The 27103-nt window shown below is 46.0% G+C and overlaps 3 protein-coding genes across 10 annotated transcripts in view; 1 reads left to right on the top strand and 2 right to left on the bottom strand.

The window, feature by feature from the left end:
* MRPL10 (mitochondrial ribosomal protein L10) overlaps nucleotides 1-7707 on the bottom strand; it is a 13194-nt gene extending 5487 nt beyond the window's left edge. For both annotated transcript variants that reach the window (XR_014783831.1, XM_084804753.1), the window contains exons 1-3: nucleotides 7638-7707; nucleotides 4083-4252; nucleotides 1306-1470 (exon numbers count right to left, since the gene is read on the bottom strand). Coding sequence is in view for 1 of the 2 variants with exons in the window: in XM_084804753.1 (XP_084660879.1) it covers nucleotides 1306-1470; nucleotides 4083-4252; nucleotides 7638-7680 (378 nt within the window). In the remaining variant the exon portion in view is untranslated. The remainder of the gene's footprint in view (nucleotides 1-1305; nucleotides 1471-4082; nucleotides 4253-7637) is intronic.
* SCRN2 (secernin 2) overlaps nucleotides 4173-27103 on the bottom strand; it is a 37700-nt gene continuing 14769 nt past the window's right edge. Inside the window, exons 7-10 of one of the 7 annotated variants that reach the window (XR_014783825.1) lie at nucleotides 25591-25771; nucleotides 21272-21449; nucleotides 19536-20158; nucleotides 18388-19360 (exon numbers count right to left, since the gene is read on the bottom strand). Coding sequence is in view for 5 of the 7 variants with exons in the window: in XM_084804744.1 (XP_084660870.1) it covers nucleotides 21291-21449; nucleotides 25591-25771 (340 nt within the window). In the remaining 2 variants the exon portion in view is untranslated. Of the gene's footprint in view, nucleotides 4253-18387; nucleotides 19361-19409; nucleotides 20159-21271; nucleotides 21450-22140; nucleotides 23103-25465; nucleotides 25772-27103 lie in introns of those variants that run through there. The other 6 variants (XM_084804744.1, XM_084804743.1, XM_084804741.1 and 3 more) reach the window with 6 other exon arrangements.
* On the top strand, nucleotides 7724-19712 carry LRRC46 (leucine rich repeat containing 46). The gene is made up of 8 exons (XM_084804752.1): nucleotides 7724-8744; nucleotides 12750-12852; nucleotides 13336-13444; nucleotides 15457-15503; nucleotides 16635-16744; nucleotides 17308-17377; nucleotides 17892-18055; nucleotides 19007-19712. The coding sequence occupies exons 1-8, from the start codon at nucleotides 8735-8737 to the stop codon at nucleotides 19384-19386; spliced, it is 993 nt and encodes a 330-aa protein (XP_084660878.1). The 5' UTR covers nucleotides 7724-8734; the 3' UTR covers nucleotides 19387-19712.

Here is a 27103-nt window from a genome sequence, read left to right on the forward strand (position 1 = left end):
AGCGCTGTCCGGCTCACAGCTGACACCTGAGCCTCCATGGACAGCTGGGATGGAGGTAAAATGCCAGTTAAACACCAAGGGTTCTACTGAACGGGGTCCCCTGTTGAAAGAAGGCTCTTGGATTCTAGTGGAATGAAGAGCGAGGAATTTTTTGCTGATTCTCCCTCTGCGCTGCAGCACCCCATATCATCTCCGCACTGTTCTGAAAGGTCTCCCAACTCTTTGGAGCAGATTAGGGGAGCTGTGGGGGAAAGTGGGGAACTGGCAAAAATGGCCTCCCTCCCTATTCCACTGAGGGAAGCCTCTGCTGGATCAAAGAGCAGAGGAACACCAACCACGAGGTACAACTCCAAGAAGATACGCACCAAGCTGGGGCATCTTCTCTCACTGCACTGGAAATTTTAAAGGACTGGGAGAAATCGTTGTGTTGAGGCCTGGCAACTCTAGCTCTGAGGAATATTCAGTTGAAGGAACAACCCTGTCTAGTGGCAGGGGAGGGGGGGATGCAAAGCTATGAGGGAACAAGGGTTTGGGGAGGTAGTTGCCCTGGTATATTCTACAATTTGATGAAGCCAGCCCACGTGTCAGTCTTGAAATACCGTTCAAAAAATCACCGGCTACACATTGGCTAGAGAAGAGCAGAAGGTCTTTCTGGGAAAATTTGCCAGTCTTGTCAAAACTCTCTTTGCTACACCAGAAATTCCTTGGATGTTTTTCCTGAGCAGGAACCTCCAAAATGTGTCCCCAAGATTTCACCGCAAGCAAAATCTGGTGGCAACTGGTTGTTTTCCAACAAAAACCCAAGAGCCAGTGTGGTGTAGTGGCGAGAGTGTTGGACTGGGAGTTGGGAGATCCGGGTTCTAGTCCCACTCGGCCATGGAAGCTCACTGGATGACTTTGGGCCAGTCACTGACTCTCAGCCCAACCTACCTCACAGGGTTGTTGTGAGGATAAAATGGAGAGGAGGATTATGTACTCCGCCTTGGGTTCCTTGAGGAAAAAAGGCGGGATATAAATGTAATAAAATAAATAAATAAACAAACAGCTAGCCCAAGCAGCAGCAGGTGGCACTTTTCTGCCAGCTAGATGCAAAGCCTCTGAAGATACCAGTGAGATGTGGCATGTTCTCTGATTTCTCACCCACCCCTTGTGCACACCTGGGCACATCCAGCACAGCAGACCTACATGGGAAACTTGGCTCTGCAGGAGTTTTGTTTTCAAAGGGTGGAGGCAGGTGCCTAGGGAAAAAAAGCTCACTCCACTTCACCTTGCATCCCAAGAAGAACTGTTTGCATAAAACTGTACCTCACTGGGGAAGAATTTGACATGGATGTTGTACTTCCGCAGCCGATGCCTCATGAGTATTATGTCATTTCCAGGGGCATAGTTGTACTGGCACACAGCAATCATTTTACTCTCGAGGAAAGTTTGCTTCACTTCCCGATGCAACAACCTCATATAGCCGTTTTCCTGGGGGATACATTTGTTTGCAGCCATTAAGGCTGAGATGCAGGAAGACCCACCACACTGTCTAAGCACATATATGTTCTGCAGTGCAAATGGCATGCAGGATGCACGAATAGACGTTTTGGATTATGCTGCTATGTAACATAGTGCTTCTATTTAGTTATACATCAATGTGTTTGAATAGTTATAGCACCAACATGCTTGTTCAGGAAATAGATAACTTAGGGCGCAATCCTATGGGGATAGGCGGCCGCCTCCAAACTCAGAGGCGACCACCTATCCAATGTAGGGCAGGAGAAGCATGGAGGGGATCATCTCCTCTGCGCTTCTCCTGTCCTGCATTCATGGCTAGACAGCAGAAATTGTGGGATTTCATAGAATCATAGAATAGTAGGGTTGGAAGGGGCCTACAAGGCCATCGAGTCCAACCCCCTGCTCAATGCAGGAATCCAAGTCAGAGCATCCCTGACAAATGGCTGTCCAGCCTCGTCTTAAAGGCCTCCAGTGTGGGAGAGCCCACCACCTCCCCAGGTAATTGGTTCCATTGCCGTATTGCTCTGACACTCAGGAAGTTTTTCCTGATGTTCAGCCGGAATCTGGCTTCCTGTCACTTGAGCCCATTATTCCGTGTCCTGCACTCTGGGATGATCAAGAAGAGATCCTGGCCTTCTTCTCTGTGACAACCTTTCAAGTACTTGAAGAGTGCTATCATATCTCCCCTCAGTCTTCTCTTCTCAAGGCTAAACATGCCCAGTTCTTTCAGTCTCTCTTCATAGGGCTTTGTTTCCAGTCCCCTGATCATCTTTGTTGCCCTCCTTTGAACCCTCTCCAGCTTGTCTGCATCCTTCTTAAAGTGTGGTGCCCAGAACTGGACACAGTACTCCAGATGAGGCCTAACCAGTGCTGAGTAGAGGGGAACTAGTACTTCCCGGGATTTGGAAGCGATGCTTCTATTAATGCAGCCCAAAATAGCATTGCCTTTTTTGCAGCCACATCACATTGTTGGCTCATATTCAGCTTGTGATCGACGACAATTCCAAGATCCTTCTCGCTCATAGTGTGGTTGAGCCACGTATCCCCCATCTTGTAACTGTGCATTTGGTTTCTTTTTCCTAGGTGCAGAACTTGGCATTTGTCCCTATTAAATGCCATTCTGTTGTTTTCTGCCCAGCACTCCAGTCTATCCAGATCACTTTGAATTTTGTTTCTGTCTTCCAAAGTATTAGCTATCCCGCCCAATTTTGTGTCATCTGCAAATTTGATCAGCATTCCCTGCACCTCCTCCTCCAAGTCATTAATAAAAATGTTGAAGAGCACTGGGCCCAGGACTGAGCCCTGCGGTACCCCACTCGTTACCTCTCCCCAGCTTGAGAAGGTCCCATTGATAAGCAGTCTTTGAGTCCGATTCTGTAGCCAACTGTGGATCCACATGATCGTTGTTTCATCTAGCCCACTTCGAGCAAGTTTGCTCATCAGGAGATCATGGGGCACTTTGTCGAAAGCTTTGCTGAAGTCGAGGTATATGATGTCTACAGCATTCCCACGGTCTACAAGGGAGGTGACTTGATCAAAAAATGAGATCAGATTTGTCTGGCAGGACTTGTTTTTGACAAATCCATGTTGGCTTCGAGTAATCATGGCATTGTTGTCAAGGTGCTTCCAGATGGATTGCATTTCGTGGAATATAACTGAATATTGAATATAGCCATGGGAAGTCAGAGGGAGGGTGGCGGCCGGATGACACATAGGTTGTGTCATACTGGCATTTCCACCCTCCCCGCCCCGGGAACGCCCCTTTTACAACGCTCCGTGCTGCTCTCACAAGCGTGGAGCTGTTCCACGCTGCCTATGAGGCAGTGCAGGAGTGGGGGGAAAGGTTGGTTCTCAGGGAACCGACCTATCCTATGGCTGTCTAGCCGCTGACTAGCAGCCACAGGATTGCTCCTTTAGAGATTTAAGTCAATGTTTTAAATTTGCTTTTTCTCTTGGTGATATAAATAATTTAACTCATTAATCTATATCTATCTACCCAGCTTTCTGCCCAAGGCACATGGTCCTCAGTTGAGAGGTAAATACCAATGCTGCTTCTTGACATGCCAACATCATACTCATTTATTATTTATCCACTTCTGTACCATATTTCTGGTCCACAGAGCCCTGGTAGTTAGTTATAAAGCCATACATGGCAAAACCCAATTTAAACACACAAAACTCAATAAAACAAGTTTAAAACAACAACAACTAGAACAGCGAACTACAAAACACATTCTAATTTATCTAAAGTACGTCAAGTATCTTCCTGGAAACAAGGAGGGAAGAAGGGAGGATGATTAAGACCTAAAAGCTGACCAGAGAAGCTTTCCTGGGGAAGGCATAACTACAGAAAAGGCCCTGCCCCAAACGTTCAGAAAAAGGGCAGCGGACATGAGTGTCATTTGCTCTCTGGGAGTCACTCTCACCAGGCTAAAGTGGTTATCTGGCACAGAAATCATATGAATCCCGCTGCAATTGGCAGCATCGCAGCGAAAGAAGTGTGACCAGCCCACTCAAGAATTTTACCCACAAGCGGGCCTCTCCATAGCCACCACCAGCTCAGCCAGGCTGGCCTGCATTACCTCCTCAGCAACTCTGACACGGGGTTTGATGCACGCCTCTGGGATCGCAGGTTTTGGTGGGATGTATTCCGTCACCGCCATCAGCTTCTGCCGCACAAAGTGCATAGCTTTCCAGTGGCGGGTAACAGCTTTGGAGCCATGGCGGATGAACTGAAGGGTGGGCAGCCAGCCTGGAGCAGTGGAAAAACGTAAGAAATTAGAGTAAGGTACAATCCTAAACGCAGGGCATTTTGTGAGCTCCCATAATGTGTACGGACAGCCTTTCCAACTATAAAAACCGAGTTAAGAGGAAGCACAGAAACCTAGTGTTGTCGAGGATCAAATGGATATCCATGCTAACCCCCACCCTGGATGTCCAGTCACCCCACAGATCAACTCACACAACCCAAGCCAGTGTGCTACAAGCAGGCAGCAGGAACTAAGGGATGCTTACAGAGCAAATAGTTCCAGATGACCCATACAAGTCAGTCAAGTCACAGGTTACTAGGAAGGCAAAAAACTTCAGGGGGTATTAGAATAGCAGCAGCATAACACTGTTCTACTAATGTACAGCATGTCTCCATTTCAAGTAATGTGTGTAGCCTTGGTGTGCAACGTCAGAGAAGGTACCCCCCCAATTATTTTTGGTTTTGAAATATGACTTTGCTTTATTTATTTATTGCATTTATACCACGCCTTTTTTCCTCTTGCAAGGAACCCAAGGCGGCTTACATTATCCTCCTCCTCTCCATTTTATCCTCACAACAACAACCCTGTGAGGTGGGTTGGGCTGAGAGTGTGTGACTGGCCCAAAGTCACCCAGTGAGCTTCCATGGCCAAGTGGGGACTAGAACCCGGATCTCCCAGCTCCTAGTCCAACACTCTTGCCACTACACCACACTGGCATTGTTTTTATGCTCAGAGTGTAAAAGATTTAAATATAGCAGGCTGTTATGAGGACTACAGAAGGATTCCAACTATTCTCTTAGGAAACACTAAGGGAAAACCTTTACACAGGGGAAGCATTTTCCATCATAAAACAAGTTAGAATGCCCTGCAAACACAAAACTCCTCACGCTGAAGCTCTCAGTGGGACTTTCCGTCTGCAATCCTAAACACACTTTCTATGGAATAAGTCTCATTGAACTTAATGGGATTACATTATTAATAGTGATGTTGGAGTTTAACAATACGTTCAACTGTAAAGATAAAGAATTCCAGACTTGGTTTCTAGTATCTTCTAGAATCAGGCAATAAGTGTGTTGTATTGATGTCCTTTAGGAATGACTTTGGACAAATACAAGAAATAAATTGCCCTTTTCTGCACTTTTCCCAGCTCTACAGAATTTTTTTTTAGGTGTGGTGACCAGAACTGTACACAAATACATGGTGTATGGTCACACCATAAATTTGTATTGGGGCAGTATGATATTGGCAGTTTTATTCTCAGGATGTGGATCTGCCTTCCAAGTGAAGGCACCTTTGCTTGATTTGGGGGGATTCCCACACACAGTGTTTACCCCATTCAGCAGGGTCTTCTGACTGTGCAGCATTTGGGGGGGGGGGAGACAGGAACGGCCACAGTGGAAAGGAGGAGGTGGGGAAGTCTTCTGCCATTGCAGTTGATCCAATGTAAATCTGGATGCAACCCCAAATGTGCAGTTAAGGGCTTTTCTGTTGGTTCTAATGGCATCACAGTCAAGAACGGCTTAGGGCTCCCCCCATTCATAATTTTCATAGACTATTTATAATGGACAAGGCATTCTAAATACCTAGAAAAATTATTATGGGCAGATTTTGTTCATATTTGTCAAGGGCTCCTTGGAGGCCTCTCTCACTCTAATCCAGTAGCCAAGTCCAGACACAAAGGGATTCCTTTCAAAGCTTTATTCTTCTTTTACAACTTAACAACCCTACCGTTTGCAACTAGATCTGAGCAGCACAGTACCTATGCCCTAAGTTGGAACAGTTGGTCCCCGTTTGAAAGGGAATTACTGGCAGACCCCTGAATGTAAGGACTAGGGAGAGTCCCTCCCCTTTTACCTTGGATCCTCTGGGCGCAGCCGTTGTTTGCGCGCCAACTGGCCACTACGCCTCCTTTCTGCGCCCTCCATTTGGCGCCGCTCTCTGCGTCGGCATCACGCGTCCATCAAGTCTGCTTCCCCGCGCTCTGTCACTCCCTGGACTGCTATCTAAGCTAGGAATGCTGGTGGGAGGAATCTCCGTCAGCTGTTGGCCCTGGGAAAGAGGAGCGCGCTCCTCTCCCAGGAGCGACAGCTCTTCCTCAGAATCAGAACTACTCTAGGATTCTATGGGCTCAGTGTCCACCCTGACATCATTGTTATTATATTAAACAACATCCCAATGGTTAACAATAAGTTTCACAAGAATGGCAAATCACAGCTCATGTATCTTGACAGATGAATTCAGTTACAACGTTTTCTACTGATATAGCATAATCTGTGTGACCACCAACCTCCTTTCCACTTCAATGCCAGACAGGGAAATTTCCCTCAGCACAGGGAATTTGAGCACCTATTTCAAATTGGATGCAAAGGCAGTGGGGGAAGAGAACCCTACTGGGTAATTCGATTGTGGCTTTCCCAAGAGTCCTCATACACTACTCTGATCTAAAGAACGGAGACAGTTGCCGAAGCCCCTTTGACACTTTGGTTCCTCTTGCCTTAGAATCATAGAATAGTAGGGTTGGAAGGGGCCTACAAGGCCATCGAGTCCAACCCCCTGCTCAATGCAGGAATCCAAGTCAGAGCATCCTCAATGCAGGAATCCAAGTCAGAGCTTACTGATGTGGCAAATGGCTAGACTGATAAATTAAAGAATAACAACCCTAGAAATGCCACAAGAGAATAACAGATTCATAAGACACAAGTACAAAGAGGAGAATATCAGAGATTAAGGGTGCAATCCTATGCAAGTTTAGAGGGGGGGAAAGGCCTACAGCTCCCAGCATGCCCCAGCCAGCATAGCTGGCTGGGGCATGCTGGGAGTTGTAGACTTTCTCTCTCTCTCAACTTGCATAGGATTGCACCCTAAAATAAATCTGTATTTTAAATTCCTGCTAGGTTTTATTGTGGTTTTAATGTTCTATATATTTTAAATTGTTTTATTGTGTGCCATTTGGTTTTAATTTTTGTGAACCGCCCAGAGAGCTTCGGCTATTGGGTTGTATAGAAATGAAATAAATAAAAAAAAATAAAAAAAAATAGAATAACAGAGGGGAATAACAAGAGGGAAATAACAGATTCATAAGATAGAAGTACAAATGGTGGAAAAACCACAAGAATCTGAAAATATAAATGGGAATGTCATTGTATACATTATGAACTTTAGGGGCATATGTATACACTTACATTCCCGCTGATATATTCAGATTCTTGTGACCCTAGAAATGCTACACGCTGGGCCCCCTTAGACCCTGGATTTCAATAGGGCGAGGTGCAAGGCTCCTAGACCCTCGATCTCCAACGAAACTGACGGGGATGGAGCACGTGCAGAGTACAATTCTTTGCAAACGCCAGCGGCAGAAGGAGAACGCTGCACCTAATCTGCCCTTACCAGTTTTGCAAGCCCTTTCGCGCCAGCCGCCGAGAGCCGCCATCTTGAGGAGGTGTGGACAGCAGAGAGCGAGCATTATGGGATGGGGAAGTAAGGCCGTCCTTCTTCGGGGAGGGATTTAAAGCGGAAGAAGCCCGCCGCAAAAGAAACCCCTTGTCTCCCAGCAACGGGCACGCGCTTGCTTGCCTGCCTTATTTCCTAGCCACTTTTAAGAGACAGGAGAGTGGCTTTTCTTGCCAGTCCCTCTCCTGTTCTTGCTAAGGAGCCCCCCACCCCACCCTCCTCCAAGGCTTCATCAGGCCCTGTTGCTTAACCCCTCCAAGGCTTCCCCTCTCCAGCCCCTCATCCCTGCCGCGGCGCCCCCTCCTCAAGCTGGAGTCCCCGGCCCAAATCTCGCTCCTGGCAGATCCTGGCAGATCCCTGCCCAAATCTCGCTCCAGCAGCAGTCTGGTGCTGCTGCTGCAGCGGAGACCCCTCCTCAAGGCCCCGTCCCCAGGTGTGGCTTGCGCAGGCCGTTGTTGCCAGGGCAACACGCACACTTGCATAAGGTATTGCTAGCGACCTGTTCAGAAAGGTGCACGGACCTGCAGCGAAGGGAGAGCAGCTCCCACCCCATAGGCGTCGCTGAGGGGACTCCAGCAATCCCCTTGTGCCATCCCCTACCCCGGCTGTTTCTAGGCAGGCCATAAGGGACCCTTGGAGACCCCCTCTCCAAGCTGTTGCTAGGCAACAGCGCACCCACCAAGCCGCACCTGGGAGGGAAGGCCACGCAAGCCTCCCACAGCTTACTAAGGCGAATTCCACAGAAACCTCCACCTGTTCGTCAGGAGGTCCAGGGTTTCCCATCCGTTGGCTAGGCAACCCCCGAGCCGTCGCTAAGGAGGTTTCTGCATCCTCACCCCAACAGCCTGTAACCAGGGAGGCCCTGCCAGCGCTTCCAGCTTGTTGCTATGGAGATTCCAATCCTGTAGTTATCATAAGACTTCCCAGCCCCACAAATTCTCAGACAGCCCCACACAGAGGGGCATCTCTCAGGCCTTGTTGGGCAGCAGCGTTACTGGGACTTGTCTCCACACTGGGGACCCTTTTTGTCAATCATGCCTGGAGGTGAGTCATCTTGTCTGATGGGGCCTCAAGTCTTCATTTGGGACTGCCTGCCTCTCTGTGCGTATTATTTATCTGCAGGAGGGAATGTATGACCACAGTGTGTGTGGGTGTGTGTGGGGCTTGACATCTTTAGGGGGGCAGAAGACGTCTGTGCTTTTCGCAGGGAGAAATTCAAGAGGTGAAACTGTGCTGTCAATAGTTCTTTGCTAAATCTTAATTGCTTTTCAGTATAAGCATGTAAACGCATTACAGGTGAGGTGTGTATGTAAGAACTATCTAATGGACAGTATTATTAGAATGTGTTGACTAGAGTCCTTTTCATTGCCAGTATAAGGGGTGGGCAGAAGAGTGGAAGCCCATGAACTTTTTTCCTGGAAAGCAAGTTCTTCCTTTTACTCTTAAGTACCTACCACTGGTGAGAGGTATGTGTGAAATCATCAAGACCAGCCTTCCCCAACTTGTTTTGGACTATAAATCCCAACAAGTGCAGTCAGCATGACTCAAAACAAATCTCTGAGCTTAGAATTCTTCCAAGAGGATCTAGTAATTTTTGGAGGGTCCTAGGGAAAAATAAAGTACATCCTGCAAGCCTGAAATCTGCCAACTCCTGGTCAGATACCTGGGAGGCCAAGGCCTCCCCCGCTTCAGTTTATATTATGCAAATGGGACCTGCAGTGTTCCTATTCAGTATGCCTGCCAGCCAGCCAGTCATGCCCTTTTCTAGTATACTCTGTTCCATTCCCCCATTTCCCCTGGTTTTCCATCTCCTCTCCCTTGTCACTCAGCATTCTGTGGCCACCTAGCATGCTGCTCAGTCCTCAGTGAGCTGGCTGTGTGTGTGTGTGTGTGTGTGTGTAGTGGGGTGTACTTCTGCAAACCTTGGGATTTCCCCCAAGCCTGCTGATACCTCCCTCTTGTGCATGGACAATGCCATTTCAGCTACATAAGAATCAGCATTCAGAGAATTAGTTTGCTGTTATGGGATAAGAAACACTTAGGAAGGGGACAGACACACATCATCTAAAGCTGTGTGGTTGGATGCTGGCTTCCTGGCTCCAGAGGTTGCAGCCAGAGTGCCTTGTGTCCTTTGTTTGCTGGAGGGCCATGGTGGAAGTAGGCTTGCCTACTGGCAGACATACCAGATCCTAGAACCATGAACTTCTGATCTGCTCTTGACAAGATCAGTAAGGTGAATTAGTTAGAGATGTGTTTTTAAACGTTGTTTTGCTTTTCTACTTAAGCCTTTGCATTGTTCTGCCTCTTTCAGGGCATTCAAGCCTGTGCATGTTTACTCAGAACAGAGTCCCGCTGTGTTCAATAGCGCCTACTCTCAGGAAAGTGTGCACAGGATTGCAGTCTGAATTTCACAGCCTTTTGAAAGGTTAAGGCTTCTGACTGGCATTATTCTGGAACAGCTAGTCTATGTTCATCTTAACACCTAGTTCTATGCTTAGTGTTATACCAAGAGTAATTACCCCACATGTATCTCAGAATCTGATTGCTGTGAGTAAAGTACCAAAGAACAGGGTAGTAGTGTGAGCTGGACTCCAGCTTTGGGTACTGATTGAGAATTACAGAACAACCCTATATATGTTTACTTGGAAGCAAGATAAGACTGTGTCCAATGGGACTTAGAGTACAACCCTGTGCATGCCTACTCAGAAGTAAGCCCCACTGATTTCAATTGGACTTACTCCCAGATAAGTGTGTATACAATTGCAGCCTTACAGCACCATCCTATAGGTGTCTACTGAGAAGTAAGTCCCATAGAGTTCAATGAGGCTTACTCCCAAGCGATAGGATATAGGATTGCACTCTTTGTCTCCTATTGCTGCTGTCAGTCAACAAAGGGACCCACCAGGAGATGTTATTTATCAGCATCTCTGAGGGGATGCCATCTGGTCCAGGGGCTTCCCTAATTTAAGTTGAGGGATTAAATCTTCAACAACTTTTGTATCAACAGGTGGCCATTCAGGGATGTCTGAAGATAAACAGGGAGGAACAACAGAGTTTGATGAATGTGCATCATTAAAAACTGAGCAAAAATGGTCCTCCCATATATTAACTGGAATATGGCAGTCAAAGCTGCCTGAACTGTTGGTTAACACACCTGAAACTAATTGCCAAAAAGTTTTATGGTTGCGGGTGACTGCTGTTGAAATCAGCATTTGCCATAAATTTCTAATTACTTCCCTTTTCTTCCGAAGTAGCAGCTTTTTATAATCTTTCCAGCTGCTGTCAGTCATTTTTTATTCTGATGTCAGGGGCTGATCCAGCAGCAAAAGGAGAGAAAGTGAGTAATTACAGGTGGAGACCTACCCTAAGTAGTTCTCTGGATTTAACAACAAGTGTGGTTTAGTACTTACAGTGTCAGACTAAGGCTGGGGAGATCCAGGTTCAAGTCTTCCCTCAGCCATGAAGCGTACTGCATGATCTTCTTGGGACAGTCACTGTCTCTTAGCCTAACTTACCTCACAGCATTGTTGTGAAAATTCAGGAGACTTATATGCTACCTTGCATTTCATAAAGATGGGCTCTGAATGTAGCAAATAAGGGTAGCTCTAGAGAGCTAGGGTAGCTGAACATTTACTAATGGAACACATTTCAGTTCAGTTATTAACTCACTAGGTAGGTGGTCTTTGCCCTTAGGTATTAATTTGTATGATACATTTCCTCAGCAAGGAGCCACCAAAGCAGCTCCAAAGATAAGCCTCTCACCCTCAGCTCCCTTCTATAATATGGGAATATTAATGCCAGTCTACTTTACAGGAGGGATGTGCTGACTTCAGTCTTTCCTGATTTTTAAAAAAATGAAAATCTGTAGTTAAGGCATAGTTAATCTGTTCTAAGTGCCTGGATATGCACTGTTGCTCAAGGCTGTAGGAATGTAAAGAGAGCCTTGATGGATCATATCAAGATCCGCCTACTCCAACATTCTTTGTGAGAATCCCAGCAAGTGCTAGGTCAGCCTTGTATTTAAGCACTTGCCTGGTCGCCATAGGTGACAAGGAATTGCATGCAGGTGAGTGAGCAGGCTAGTGGAGGAAGGCAGAGTGCTCTGACCCTCCTCTGCACCCAGTGGAGGAATCAAGCAGGCTCCCAGAAGAAGGAAGCCCCCATCTCCACCTCAGAAATACAGCATGCTGCCGGAGGAGGGACAGAACTCTCCATCTTTCCTCTGTCAGCCTCCAGCAGACAAGTCAAAAAACAAAAAAAAGGCCAGTAGTGTTTGTGGGCTTCTTAACGCGGTTGTGCTAGGTGATCCACTAAACACTGACCAGCCAGCTACTGAACCAAATTCTTTCTTTCTTTCTTTCTTTCTTTCTTTCTTTCTTTTGCCAGACTCTGCCTTACAGTATTACTAAGACAAAAAATATCAAGCCCTTGGAAGACACAGGGGCTGTTCACACATCACACTAACCCATGGTGGGTGGCAAACTACATTGGGTAGGTGGGTATGTAAACAACCTACTGTGCTCCTGTCAGACAATCAAGCAAACAAGCTACACAGAGTTGTTTATTTTACCCCCACTCGCCACTCCTCCACCTGTACTCCTCCCACCCAGCTGGGCAGGTATCCCAAGTTCCTTTGTGGCAGGAATAGAGATTGCTTGAGAGGAGCAGAGCAGCGGCAGCGTTTTTGGGATGCTTTTGCTGAGCAGCTCTGTAGGTGATCTCCGTAATCCACACTGGCACGACAGACAACACACTAACCCACCACAGGTAAAATAACCCTTACTGTAGAGCATGGGTTCTTAGGGTGGCTTAATTGGGGGCATTAATTCATCATGGGTGGGGAAAAACACCCCCCCTCCCCAACATGCTAGCCCATCATTGGCAGCTCAGGCCACTTGCCCACCATGGCTTAGCTTTACATCTGAACCCAGCCATACTCATCCTTGTGATTAACCTGAATCTAACCTGGGACTGCAAATGGATTGCTAGCTAAATATCACTATGCTTTGAGATCCAGATAAACAAGAATGCCTGTATTCTTGCTTTCAGAGAACTCACAGAGGTCCCTCAAAGGAGGAGTGAGCTTGACAAAATCCCTCATCGCCCAGAGGAACCTGATTGTGCCAGCAGAGAAACAGGCCCTAGAGACTATGTGAGTATCCTGTGGTTGTGTAAATTGGTGTTGTGTTTTCATTGGAGTGGTGATAACCAGTGCTATAGTGGTGCCGGGGCTCACAAGGCTGAAGCGCTGGGACTTTTTGATTAGCAGGCTTCCCGGTCCCCTCTCAGCTTAGCTGCAACTGTCAATTCTCTTAGCAACAATATATCGATGCAATCTATCCCTGATGTAACGCAAAGTATTTAGCTTGGTCTTGAATGGACAATTAAGACCTGTTAGCTTTACAAAATACCTTCTCCTGGTGGAGATGAAAGCTACTAGAACTGGTTTGTTGATATGGATCAACACGGCTGCCTGCATTTTTGGACTCTCCTTGGGGGCGTAGCTGTGGGGACTGTCATGGTGAGCGCCTGCACACTTTAAGAGTTACCACTACACTACTGGTAATAACATGTGGAGGAGGAGGAGGAAAGGAGGTATAGTGCTGATGCCCAAGAAACATCTCTCCCGCTTCAGATCCCAAGCGTTGACTTCTCTCCAGATCCTCCGGCTAGACAGGGAGAGAATTAGCTGTATTGACAACCTGCAAGGTTTAGAACAGATCCACAGTATCTACTTGCAACAGGTAACATGCTCCATTATGCTTTTCGCTGTCACATTAGTGTCTTTGAAAGATGGGGCCCCATCAAGTCTAATCCCCTTGTGCTTCACATGCATGCGGCTTACACCTGCCCTAGTTCCCTAGTTCCTTGACAAAGATGACAGGAACGACTATAGAACCCTTAGAGCAAAGGCAGCCACGTTGGCCTACAAGAAGGAATCCAAAATCCACAGTAGTGTTATACCTTCATTAAGATCAACCAAGATGTCTCAAAACAGTGACCAAGCTTTCAAATTCTCCAGAACTCTTCATCAACCATCCCGATGAAGAGAACCATCTGCTCCCATACCTTCCCGACCATCTGCTCCCATCGGTAGTACATGCCCTGGTCTCCTCTCATCTAGACTACTGTAATGCACTCTACTTGGAGTTACCCTTGAAGATGGTTCAGAAGCTGCAGCTGGTGCAGAACACGGCGGCTCGCCTGATTAAAGGCAGCCGCCGACGTGATCACATCACTCCAGTGCTGAAGGAGTTGCACTGGTTACCGGTTGTTTTCTGGGCCAAATTCAAGGTGTTGGTTTTGACCTTTAAAACCCTATATGGTTCCGGCCCAGCCTATCTTAAGGAGTGCCTCCAGCAACACCAGACGGGCCGCTCAACAAGATCAGCCTCGGATGGCCTTCTCTCTGTCCCATTAGCCAGGACAGCTAGGCTGGTGAGGATGAGGGAGAGGGCCTTCTCTCTGGTGGTCCCCCCTCTGTGGAACTCCCTCCCTAGGGAACTCCGCCATGCCTGCTCTTTAATGAGTTTCCGCCATGCATTGAAAACTTGGTTGTTCAGGCAGGCATTTGGGATGGGCTACGGAAATAGTAGAAAATGATGTTTTAATGTGTAATTTTATTGTTTTTAAACTGTTTGCATTATTGTACATCGCCCAGAGTGGCCAGGTGACTGGCCAGATGGGTGATTAAGAAATTTAATAAAATAAATAAATAAGTAAAGCTGGATGTTAAACCAAGGTGGGGATAAGGGAAGCCGGCTTCCTGTTGAGACCAGGAACACTGCATTGGTCATAGTCTAAAGATGGAGTGTTAGGGATCAGCCGTTGTTTTGTTGTCCCAGAATCCTAGGTGTAACCTGATAGCTGCAGCATATAGTAGTGACTATATGACTGGAATCCAGTCTGAGTGACTGGAACCTCCACCCTGAGACTGGGTCTAAAATGCAGACCTCTTGGTCACAACATCTGGCCTAATTCTTGTACTGTTTTGTCCCTGTCCCACCCCCTGCTTTCTTTTGAGTTTTTTCTCATGGACTAACACTGCTATCCTTGCTTTTAAAAATTAGATTAGGCTCTTCTACGTGCTGTGCAGGTTTCAGGCTACACCTTGGGATGTTGGGACAAACGAACACTCAATGGCTGGATTCATGCATCTCCGTCTTGTGGCAAGATGAGTTTCCTCCTGACATGGGGAAAGCTTGTACATCTTGCCTCTAGAAGGGTATGTGTGTGGGCAGGGAGGAGTTGCGCACATTCTGATTCAAACATTACAAAGTGTTTGAAATGGAGACATTACAAAGCATTGTACTTCGTGTTCCCTCTACATCTCCAGCCCTACAGTTACTATAGGAGCATCCCAGGGGTAAGATAACCTGCCATTTTCAAGGGTGACTTCTACTCATTGAGTTGTATGTAACAGCACTGAACCAAAACAGGGGGAAGCAAAAATGCACACACACATTTATCATTCCTCCATTTGTGAATGCTGTTTCTTTATGAAGCCGAAAGAGCACCATCCACACACAAGAGGGAGGAATCAGTACACCTGGGGTAACCCCAAGGTTTGTGGAAGTATATAATCTTTAGAAAAAAAATCCCTAAGGGGTGAAAAAAAATCTGAAACCCAATGAGGATTGTGTTTGTTTTTGCATGTGTATATATATGCATACACACATTTCTTCCCAAGACCCTTCTAGAAATTCATGGACTTCTTTGTGATTCAGAAGTTGACTCAAGTTAATTTTATTTTTAGAACCAAATAGAGAAAATTGAAAACTTAAGCTGCTTTCCCAACTTGAAGTAAGTGATATTCCTCGTCTTTCCAACATGATTCAAATAGAGAAGAAGGAGCTTGAAAAAATAGTAATTTGTAGTGTGTATGGAGATGAGGGAATTCCAGCCATCCACAAATTAAGCCCAAATGGTTAGGAATTTGGGGTAACCAATGGGAGGGCTGAGATATTCTGCTATTTGACACATAAGCCAACTGCATGTAAGGCACTGTGGGTAGAATAAAGAAGTGACTGGTCTCGACCTCAGAGGACTTGCATTCTACATTAGGTGTGCAAAACCTATCTGTGAGCTTTACAGCAGCACTTGGCTGGCTGTCGGAGAGAGAATGCTTGGTTAGCTGGACTTTGGTCTGATACAACAGGGATGGGAGAGTTGTATTGAGTAGTGTAGACTGAATAGTGCAGCACATGGCAACCTCCAGCCTATAGGCCTAATCCAGCCCACAGAATAGGGGCAAGGAGAGTTATCAGGAGGGGTAGTGAGAGTCCAGAGACAGCTTTGCTCATGTAAATGGGCCTTGAAGGAACCTGAAGAAGAAATAAGAAGTAGTTTGATGAACAGAGCAGGGAAAGCCCTTGAAGGCAGAAGGAGCAAAATGGCAGAAGGCGCAGAGAAGTTATATAGGCCCGTTTCTCTCTGAGACGGTAAACTTGGATCTGGGCTTTAATGCTTCCATCTGCAGGTGGGAGCTTACATGACTGAATGCCCCTTTTAACAACAAACTATTCCCTCCCATGTAGAAAACTAGAGGGTTAGCTTAGAATACTAGCAGGCTGGACAGGAGGGTTCTATGTGGAGGAATTTTTTTACCACCTCCCTGAGAAGTAGGCCACTGTCAGGGACAGAGTGTTAAATAGGTTTAATAGTGAGAACTTGAAACTAGTAGCTGATTTCTAGCCCATGTGGAAAATAAAGGAGAGGGAAGGGGAGGGGCAGTGCTGCTGCTGACAGCATTTGGCTATGAGACCTGGATTACAACCTTTCCCACTGCCTGGTGAGAGGTAATCACAACCTTTGTGAAGTCATCTGCCAAATCTTTTGCTTACTTGACCTTAGTGCCTCATTGCTTCAATACAATTCCCCTTCTCTGGCTTCAGTGTCACAACTTCGGCCTCTTGCCTTCCCATATAATTACAGATTCCTATCATTAGCTGGGAACTGCATCAGCAGAGTGGAGAACCTCCAGCCACTCCTGAAGCTGCGGTTTCTGGATCTCTCACATAACTGCATTGAGACTCTGGATACAGGTACGACTATTCTTACACTCCACTTTACTGGTTATACTTATACTCTCCCGTGGGCTGTTAGGTGTGAAAGAAGGTTTGGAAGTTCTCAAAGCACCCCGAGGCTCCATTGTAGGAAACAACTCACCCTGCCTTTCACTCTCATACGTATTAAGACTAAACTAAACCGGCCAGCTGTTTATATAGCCAATTTGGCTAATAGATGCTGGGCTAGAGTTACTTTGTGCTTACACCAACAACAAAATAATCCAATTCCTGACCACTGGCCATGCATGCTGGCTGGGGCTTAAAACAGGACAACCTCACTTTCACCCCCCTCAAAGCTGCCTCTCTGATGCCAGATTCTGAGGCCAATATAAGAATGGAAGAATGAGACAGATCTGACTCACAGAGTAGAAACCCAAACAAGTGCAGAAATAAATACTGGGCATAGAAGTCCCCCCCTTTTTGCCTGTGGTGCTGAACTTTAATGAGCCAGCCTTGCATTCCCAAAACTATGGCAATCTGTATTTATTTCCACCCCCACCAGCTTCCCTAATTCTGCCCCTACCTTGTGGTCTATGCAGATGAGCTGCCCCAGAACCTCGTGGTCCTTGACCTGACAGGAAATAAATGCACGAAATGGAACGGCTACAGGTAAAACCATGACACAATCCACGCACACCCATCCTATAGCCCTATGCACACGCAGCTGTACCCATGTACAAACTATGTGTGTGGGAGATCAAGAGTGCACCCATCCACCCCATGCATTGAGATGGGGTCTGACTGTTGTCCTAACATCGGGCAACCCACAGGAATGGGGGGTCTTACATGCGCAGCACCACAGAACAAGTGACGTTAGTAAACAGAGTGCTCTGAGTCACTGGAGTGAGTTTGGGAAGAGGAGGCAGGACTTTCCAGGCCAGAGAAGTATGCCTTTAAAAAAAAATTAAGCCTTTGTGGTTGACCCTGGAAGCTTTTCTCCCTGCGTCTTGCACTGCATTCAATCACCAAAGAACTGGGCATGCCTGGGGAGTGGCACCTGGAAGTTTGTGGCTCCTCTACCAACTGCTTACACCTCACTAGGAAGGCGCCGGTGTGCTTTGGGGATGGACCCTTTTGTTTGACCCCAGCGTGATAGCTTTTGCATTCTGGTTGCCATCCCAAGGGGTCGTGTGTTGGCAGCCCTACCCCATCTGATAGAACTGGATACCCATGGCGTCTCTGATCGGAAGGCCCCTGCCCAAAACAGGGAAGAGGAGGGCAGCGGTTCAGAAGACAGTGACTGTGAGGACTGGCCCGAACTCTCTCGTCCTCTGAGCGCAGAAAAAGGTACCCTAAAATGGCAGACTCAGCTTTTGGGTGTTTGGAAGACGGGGGAGCAAAGACCTTCAGGTCCTGTGACTGGAATATATTATTGAGAGCCAGTATGCTATAGTGGCTGGCATATTGAACTAGGGAGACCCAGGCTGAAATCCCTACTCAGCTGTGAAGTTTCTTGGGTGGCTTTGGGCTAGTTACTATCCTCTCAGCCTCATCTCTCTCACAGGGCTGTTGGGAGGAGGAAAACTATCTACACTGCCCTGAGCTTGCCACGTAGCAAATATTAGGCACACTGAGGAAAATACCTTTACCATCATTTTACAGCCCTTCTTAATGGTTTAGATTTTTAAATGTTTATTTTTAAATTTCTGTTTCCTCATATCACCTATCTTTGCCACCAACGTTTATTCCCAGTTTGCAGCGGAAAAATGGGGGCTGGTAGATTTTAATCTTCATAAGCCAGTGTTTGTGTTAACAGATTAATAATAGCAACAGGAACAGATTTGGGAAGGCTTTGGGCAATTCTCCATGTTTCTGGCTGAGCTGAGCTTGAGCCAAAGGAGCAATGTTTCCAGTGATGCACACCCTGGTCATAATCCAAAGCTCGTGGGGTTCCAAGAGTCGCGGGAAGGAACACTCCATGCACACACTGACAGCCCCTGCTGATGCGGAACACCATGTGCATCTTGAGCAAGCAGCTTCTGGATTACTCTGGCTCCATATTAACTTGTATTGTTTTGGCCAGAATTGTGTCCGCTGCTACCCTTAAAAGTCAAATTCTCCAACTTGTAGGCAGATTGGCTGAGACTGACCAATAAGTAACTGTATTTGTGGGAAGGTGTCGCAGCTTCCCAGCCCTCTTAGAATGGAAAGTTTGAGTAGACATCCCTATGCCTGACTCTGAGTTCAGGAGTCACAAGTGGCAGAATGCACCATTTTCTTATTCTCTTGTTCTGGCAGACTTCTTTGTTGACCTCCATAATGAATTTACCAGCCGCTCAGCCCGGAGGAGAGAGGAGGCGATGAGGGAGCATGAAGCCCGTCTGGAGGAGCTGAAGCAACAGCAGAAGCTGAGGCAACTGGTGTTTAACACAACCCAAGACAGTCCCAAAGTGCTGAGTGTATCAGAAGTAACAGCCCCAACCCTGGAGGATGACATACTCCAGACTGAGGACCACACTGCTTCTAACCCACTTCTAAAAACAACAAATCCAACATTTCATAGAGGGCCAAGTACTCCAAAGGGAAAGTCTGAAGGCACCAGCCAGACCCAGCTGAAAATCTCAAAAGGAGAGTCATCTATCCCAGCTAAAACTGCAAGCAAGAGAGTAAAGAAATGATAATTGCATCACTTAATTTTTTTTGTAGTATATGCTTTATATTCTGTCAAATACAACACTTCCTTGACTCTTAACAGGCAGATGGATTGTTGTCCATCTACTTTTTTTAACATACAAGGAAATGTTGGGGGATGGAGAAGGAAGCTTACCAGTCAGATACAGAAACCCAGATGCCCACTGCTGTAATTTGTAGGCAGCACTTCCTCTGTGAGAAAAGGGTAGAGATCTTGAGGCCAGTTGCAGGTTTACTCAGACCACTGGGGCTGGCCCATTTCTGCTGAAAGGTAGGGAGGCTTCCTGTGGCTGTTGAAGCTCTGCACTACAAATCGGATGAAAACTGGTTTAAAGTAAGAGCTACCCAAAAGGAGTCTGGGAAATGCACTGTTATGAAGCTGCACCCGGAAGTCTTTGTTAGGGGGCATAAACTCACTCCCAAAACTGGGTTGGGAAGTCAAAGTCTGAAAGTGGTAGTTTACGTATGTCCTTAAAAAGAGGCTGCATCAATTCCAGTCTTCTACTCTAGCAATTTGTATGTGTGTGCTAGACACAGGCAAAAGTTCATTTGGGTGTGTGGAGGATCAGATTCTCAGCGTCTGTTCTCTGAAAGGCTTGGGATGGAATCTTATGCCGCTGTTTAGAAGGCAGCTCTGTTCCAAATCATCTCGCCAGCAGGAAACAGCAGCAAAGTGGTTACCACCTTGAAAGTCAGGATTGCAGCTGCGGGACTAGAAGACAGCAAGAGGTTCTCTTTGGTCCTTGGGCGTTCTCAGAGCTGGAAAAGGGAAACGGGAGCACACACCTGACAGATACTCTATGTTGTGTCCATAATAATATACTAGAAGTCTTGCCTGCTGGGATCTGGGTTCTGTTCGTATGTTTGGGATTTTTCAGGCAGAAGTTAAAATTCTGAGAATATACTCAGGTGCTACAACCTCTTCTCCAAGATTCATACTTATGTATCCCCCCAAATATACTTTGTGAAAACCTATTAAAGGAACAACAGTACTAAAATGTAGCAAAGTGTGTGTGTGAGGAAGCAAGCAACTTGAACTCCCTCCCTAACCAAGCTGCTTGGCTTTCACCAACAGTACCTTAGGCTGGGAAGGAGTTTCCCATCCACACAAATGGGCTTCGTGGCTGCCCTGCCTTTGCACAGGGAAAAAAACACCGGAGCCAACTGATGCCAAATCACCCAGCCCAAGGAATTCCTGAGCCTGGTGTAACTTCCAGTAGACAGGACATAGTAGCAGTGCTGTGCAACAAGGAGGATGGGCAAAGAGAGGACTGGAGAGTCAGTTTCCTGCCTCTGCCAACAGTTGTAGGTAGTTGACCTCCCAAGTTACTAAAAATACAGTGACTAACTAAAGTTTGAGACTGATCTATCTAATGGGTCCCAAACCATCATACAGCATATTCATAAGAACTCCGAAAATCCATCTAGCCCAGTGCCCTGTCTCTGACAGTAGAAGCCCCAAGAGAAGCCCCAAGTAGTGCAAGATAGACATTCCATTTTTAGCTACCACACTCCATAACCACTGAACAACCCAGCCTTCACGAGCTTTCCAAAGCCATAACCGTGCCAATAGCCTTAGGACAGCCTTCCTCAACTTGGTGCCCTCCAAATGATTTGGAATTCAGCTCCCATCAGCCCCAGCCAGCATGGCCAATGGTCAGGAGTGGTGGGAGTTGTAGTCCAAAACATCTGGAGAGCACCAGTTTGGGGAAGGCTGATTTAGGACATCCAGTGGCAACGAGTTCTATGGGCTAACTCTAGGATTTCACACTTTAAGAAGTACAGTATCATTCATATTCGTTATTATCAGCTAAGAAGGGCAAGATTTGCACATGCAACTCCCAGTAGTAGCAGGATTAAACCTCAACCTACCTGCCTCGGCAAGGGTCCATCATTTATATAATTTGAGTTCTGTGTCCACAGAGTTGTAGAAGAGTGAAGCCAACTCCTGCGGTTCCAGAGTGAAGGAGCCCGCCAGCAAGTTTTTCATAGCCTCCAGGGCCTGCCGCTGAAATTTCCGCATGGTCTCCTGGAGTCTCTGGCACTCATGCTGGGAGGGGAGAAAACGGATGGGATACTAACGTGGACGGAAGGGCACAATGTCTGAGCATTCGCCCCCCCCCCCGCCTCCAGGAAGTCCACAGACCCTGATGCCCACAGGCGACATCAACCGGGGGGCAATGGGAGCCCAAGACCTGAGCTGGTAAGCAGCATGACATGGGGGCAACTTCTGTGCCAGGGCAGCAAGAACAGAGAAAGGAAACAATCGTACAGACATGGGAAGGCAGGGGTGCAGAGCCTCAGGCCGAGGGGCCAACCCAGCCCTTCGGGACCCCAGATGGCCAGGTCCCCTTCCCCTGGTCAGCAATTGCTGGGTAGTTCTCCAGCTTTTGTGTAGTTTTTTTCCTCATTCTAAAAGGTCGAAATGCCTCTCCTAAGGCTTCGTTACTGGCAGGAAGAGCTTTAAGCCACAGTGTGTTAGCATGTTTGGCCCCACCCCTTTTACCTTTGGCCCCACCCACCACAGGAATGCAGCCCCCGAGACATCCTCGGGCTGAAAGAGGTTCAACACCCCTGCTGGACGGAGAGGAAGCAATCTGACAAGACTGCAAGGCTCCTTTTCCTCTCTTCTCACAATCTTGGCTCTTAAGCTCCTGACACATTCCCTCCTTTCTTTCCCTCCCAATGCCCCGCACCCTGCCAAGAAATGGCATTGCATAGCTCTCCCCACCTGTCTTTTTAAAAAATTAATCTTTTATTGTGGATTTTTACGAAACAAACTGAAAACATTACAAAGCCTAAAAAAGAAGAAGAATGAAATAAAAATACAAATACACATTCAAAATCCTCAGTTTCTAACATTACAATATTCGAGGGGAAAAAGTGTGGGGGAGAAGGTTACATATAAATTTTGGTAAAAGCAGAACAAATATCCGCATGTAAGTCCATTTGCAAGTTATGCCTATATACCACTCTTTTAAATATTGCTAGGGTTGTTAAGCGTTCAGTCCATTGTGTTATAGGTGGTGAGCTTTTATCCTTCCAATATTGTAGTATCAGTCTTTTAGCAACCAAAAGGGTGCGAAAAATCCATTTATGTTGACCATGTGTTACGTTCCAAGAAGCAGGTAAGTAATTTAAAAGAACACTTACATCAGTAAATATTAAAGAGCTTTCCAATACAAAATTTATCTGTACAATAACTTCCTCCCAAAAGGAGGCGGCCATTGGGCATTTCCAAAACATGAATAAAAGAAGCATCGACTGCATTACACCTCCAACAATTAGCTGAATTTGACAAGCCTTTACTAAAAAGATGTTGTGGTGTCCAGTAGACCCAAAACAAGAGCTTTTGCTGAATAAGGTATAGCCTTATTGAAATCCATTGAAATGTCTGATACAGACGTCAAAACGGCAGTCCATTGATTAAGCAAAATAGGACGTTCCAATTCCCTGTTCCATTCCTGCTGTAAACCACTTGTGTCACATTTATTCATTGATAATAAATGTTTACAAACATGAATCGTAGGTCGATACATCTGATCAGCTTCAATAAGTATTTCCAATAGCGAAGGAGACGCCGAGGCAGTAAAAGCAGCGAGGCTGAATCGAGTCACCAACAAATGTTTCAATTGCAATTGAAACCCATAGCTCTCCCCCACCTGTCTTGCCGTTAGGTTAACATATGCATGTCTGCTAAGTGCTAAAATATAATAAAATATAAAATACGTAAAATATAAATATGTAAAATATGTAATATGTAAAATATAAAAATAATGAAACATGTAAAATATAAAATAAATAAAATATAAAATATGTAAAATACAAAATATATATCAGAGGCGTGGGCATCTGCTGCAGCCTTGCTCCGGTCATGCTACTTAGTCATGCCTGCAGCACAAGGTCACATGGGAGCAATCTGCATGCCGTTTCTCCCTCCCCGGCCAGCATCAACCCTCCTGGTAACTGAGGCAATGCTGGCACAAGGAGGAGCTGTGGTATAGCTAGAGATGTAAAATGTCTGGAAATTTTGAAGCCATTGGAAAAAAGCCATTTTTTTTCTGGAAAAAAACCAAACATTTTGGGAAAAACTGAAAAATAAGCAATACTTTTCTTTAATGCTCTTTGCAGATCTAAAGTCGCTTTGTTGCTTTAAGACAGCCTTCCCCGACTTGGTGCCCTCCAGATATTTTGGACTTCAGCTCCCATCAACTTCAGGCAGCATGGCCAAGGGTCACGAATGCTGGGCACTGTAGTTCAAAACATCCGGAGGGCACCAAGTTGGGGTGGGCTGCTTTAGGAACATACAGCAGCCTTTCTCTTCCTAAAGTTATTTTATGTATAACTTAGTTTGCTCATAAAATTATCATTATGTTTTAACGCTTTTAAAAGTAAACTCAATTAGTAAATTTGTAATTATTGTCTGAATAGATCAGAACTACATTCACTGACTGCTACAGCATCGGAAACACAGGACTCTAAAGAACAAAACGCACGCTGTCAAGAATACACATTTGCTGTCAAGAATGCACAGTGGTGACTCTACTCACATGCTGGGAAACTGAGCATAAATGTATCAGTAAAATATACTTTAGATCAATAATTTTAATAAGGAATGAAAGAAATAACTATGCTGGGAATCTTACAGAGGGGATTAAAAAACGTTTTTCCCCACGGCTTCATTATTTCCAGACATTTTACATCTCTAGTCTTACTATAAAAGTGTTCTTATTACATAGTTTTTGGAAATCATTTTGGGGGGAGTAAAGGCTGGGCAACAATATATAAATACTTTGTCTTAAATTCTAAAAGAAAATACTTCATCGTCCAAAGCTGTTCAATTTTTCCAATTTTAAGGAATAAACAAAAACGGTCCTTGGGGGAAAAAATATTTCCCCAAACTTTTCTGTTTTTTCTCCGGGCCTTCACAGCTCTAGGTATAGCCCCTGTAAAACAGGCCCCATGCTGCTAAATGTAACATTGGAAGGGGGACCAAGGGGATGAGTGGAGGATATGGATGTGGTTTAGGGTTAGAGCAGGATTACCCAATATTCTGAGTGAAAATGATTAATAAGAATACTAAGAAAATTCTGCTGCAAAGACAATCTTGAGATGAAAGGTCCACCTATGCCAGCCTTCTTCCCCATGCTGGCTGGGGATGATGGGAGTTGTAGTTCAACACATCTGGAGGGCACCAGATTGGGGAAGACTGATCTAGGCAACTTAAACACCTGCCATGACATCTGCCCTGAGGAACACTAAGATCCTCATCAGGGTTTCCCCACTGTGCAAGATATGGTGCATGACTGCCAGGGAAAGGGGCCTTCTTAGCGGTGGCGCCCCAATTGTGGAATTATCTCTCTACGGAGGTTCACCAGGCACCTACCCTGATCCCATTTGACACCAGGCAAGGACCTTTAAAAATAAATAAATCTCAGGTTGTTAAATTCAATTCAATCTATTTTATCCTGGCTAAGTTTGTCGTTTTTATGCAGCTCCTGGTGATTTTACTGTTCTTATTATATTTGAACATTTAAAAAATGTGCATGTTTTGAATTTTATTGTGCTTTTACATTTTGTAAGCCAACTTGAAAATGTTATTGAGGAATGTGGACTAAATCCTGCTAAAGCAGGAGTGGGCAACGTGTGGCTTCCCAGATGTTTTGGCCTACAACTTCCATTATCCCTCACCCCTAGCTATGCTGGCTAGGGCTGGTGGAAGTTGCAGACCAAAATATCTGGAGAGCCACAACTTGCCTATCCCTGCCCTACAAACAAAAAACTCTTGGAAAATGGTTGGTTTGTGAAGGGACTTGTGGTGGGCTACAAATCTCCTACCACCCTCAAGTCATTATAATTTTGGAGTTCAGCAATTCTCAAGCTTATAGTTGAAAGGGACCTTGGAGGTCATCTAATCCAACCCACTGCTCAATGCTGGATCTGCAATGCAAGTTCCAACTCCAGCACCCCTGACAAATGGCCTTCCAGCCTCTGCTTAAATCCCTCCAATGAACGCAAGTCCACCACCTCCCCAGGCAGTCTGTTCCACTCTCAAACAGATCTTACCATTAGGAAGTTTCTCCAAAAGCTGAAACTTGCATCCTTGCCATTTCCACCCATGGCAGTGGCCATGACTATTAAACCAAGAGGCTGAATGCTAAGAGGGTAGCACAAACAGTGTAGCAGGTCACCTGATTACGATCCATGGCTTCCAGGACTAATTGATGCTGCTTGTAGAGATCATGCCGTCGGTCGACGCGGCTCTGAAACCGGGGAGTCCCCCTGATGGGGTCTTTGTTGCCAAAGCTTGGTGACTTCACCTGGGGGAAGGAAGTCATGCTGGGAACAAAGATGAAGGGTTTGAAGATAGACCTGCCAAGCAAGAGAGAAGGAGGGTTTTGTCAGGCATCTCATTCAAAACTCAAGCCTTCTTAAGGAATTATTTCAATTTCAACATTTCAACTTCAACACCCCAATCCCTAAAGGAGGGGTGGGCAACTTGTGACCCTCCAAGTGTTTTGGCCTACAGCTCCCATCAACCATAGCCAGCACACCCAATGGTTAGGGATGATGGGGTTTGTAGGTCAAAACATCTGGAGGGCTGCAAGTTGCCCATCCCTAAAGCGAGACAGGGCCAGTGGCTGGGCAAGGGGGGCGGGGAGGGACGCAAACATGACATAAATCCCAAAACAAATTAAAATACAGAATATTAATTTTCTGTAGATCGAAGTGGTGAACAAAACCTAAAACCATTATAAAACAAAACAAATCAACATAAAACAATGGAATAAGAAAGCCACAGAAACAAATGCAGAATCAATCAAAGCTTGCAGGAAAAGAAAAGTGGTACAGACCCTTCTAAGTCCCAGCAGAGATGTTGATTTTCATTTATTTTATTTTTACCTGGACCTTATTGCAGCCTTTCCCAACCAGGTATGTTGGACTACAACTCCCAGCATGCCCCAGCCAGCCAGTTCAACACACCAGAGCAGGAGTGGGCAGAAAGTAGATCTCTAGATGTTTTGGACTTCAATTCCCAACATTCCTGACTTTGGGCCATGTTGGCAGGGGCTCCTGGGAGTTGAAGTCAAAAACATCTGGAGATCTACCTTCTGCCCTGCCTTAACCTACAGGACACCAGGTTGGGGGAAGCTGCTTTTATAACTAGGGCAAAGTATCTGCAACTGAAATAATCATATATTCTTCCCCATGAGTTTATTTCACCCCTTCCTCTGCTGGTTCCCTGTGTCTATTTCAGATTGTGAACCCCTTGGGGTGGGGGACCCATCATACCTGTTTTTCTTTGTAAAGCACCAGGTACATAGGTGGTGAATATATATATCAGCCTTCCTCAACATGGTGCCCTCCAGATGTTGGCTACCGGCTAGCTTGGGGGTTGCTGGGAATTGTAGTCCAACACATCTGGAGGGACCTGGTTGGGGAAGGCTATTATATACACACAAACACTTCCTCAGGTCAAACGTTCTCCAGTTTGGGACCACTGCTATAAAGGCCCTAGTTCTATTTGCTACCACCTTTACCTGCTACAAGGACAAAAATAGCAAGCAATGCCAATTAGTCAGATCTCAAGTAGTACATGGGCCAGGTAGAGATCATCCTTAGGTGTGAAGGGCTTTAAAGGTTAAAACCAGCTCCCACTCCCACCTTTAAACTGTTTTTAAAAATATAAATATGTTATAAATT

This window comes from Heloderma suspectum, chromosome 6 (assembly GCF_057233095.1).
Source record: "Heloderma suspectum isolate Gila_16-S chromosome 6, 16-S_ref, whole genome shotgun sequence".
Lineage (NCBI taxonomy): Eukaryota > Metazoa > Chordata > Lepidosauria > Squamata > Helodermatidae > Heloderma > Heloderma suspectum.

Bases quoted from the DNA above. Each gene is read 5' to 3' on its own strand.
- LRRC46 (XM_084804752.1), top strand. The intron at 12,853-13,335 runs GTGAGTATCCTG...CTCCCGCTTCAG, and splicing joins AAACAGGCCCTAGAGACTAT to ATCCCAAGCGTTGACTTCTC. The intron at 13,445-15,456 runs GTAACATGCTCC...TTTTATTTTTAG, and splicing joins ACAGTATCTACTTGCAACAG to AACCAAATAGAGAAAATTGA.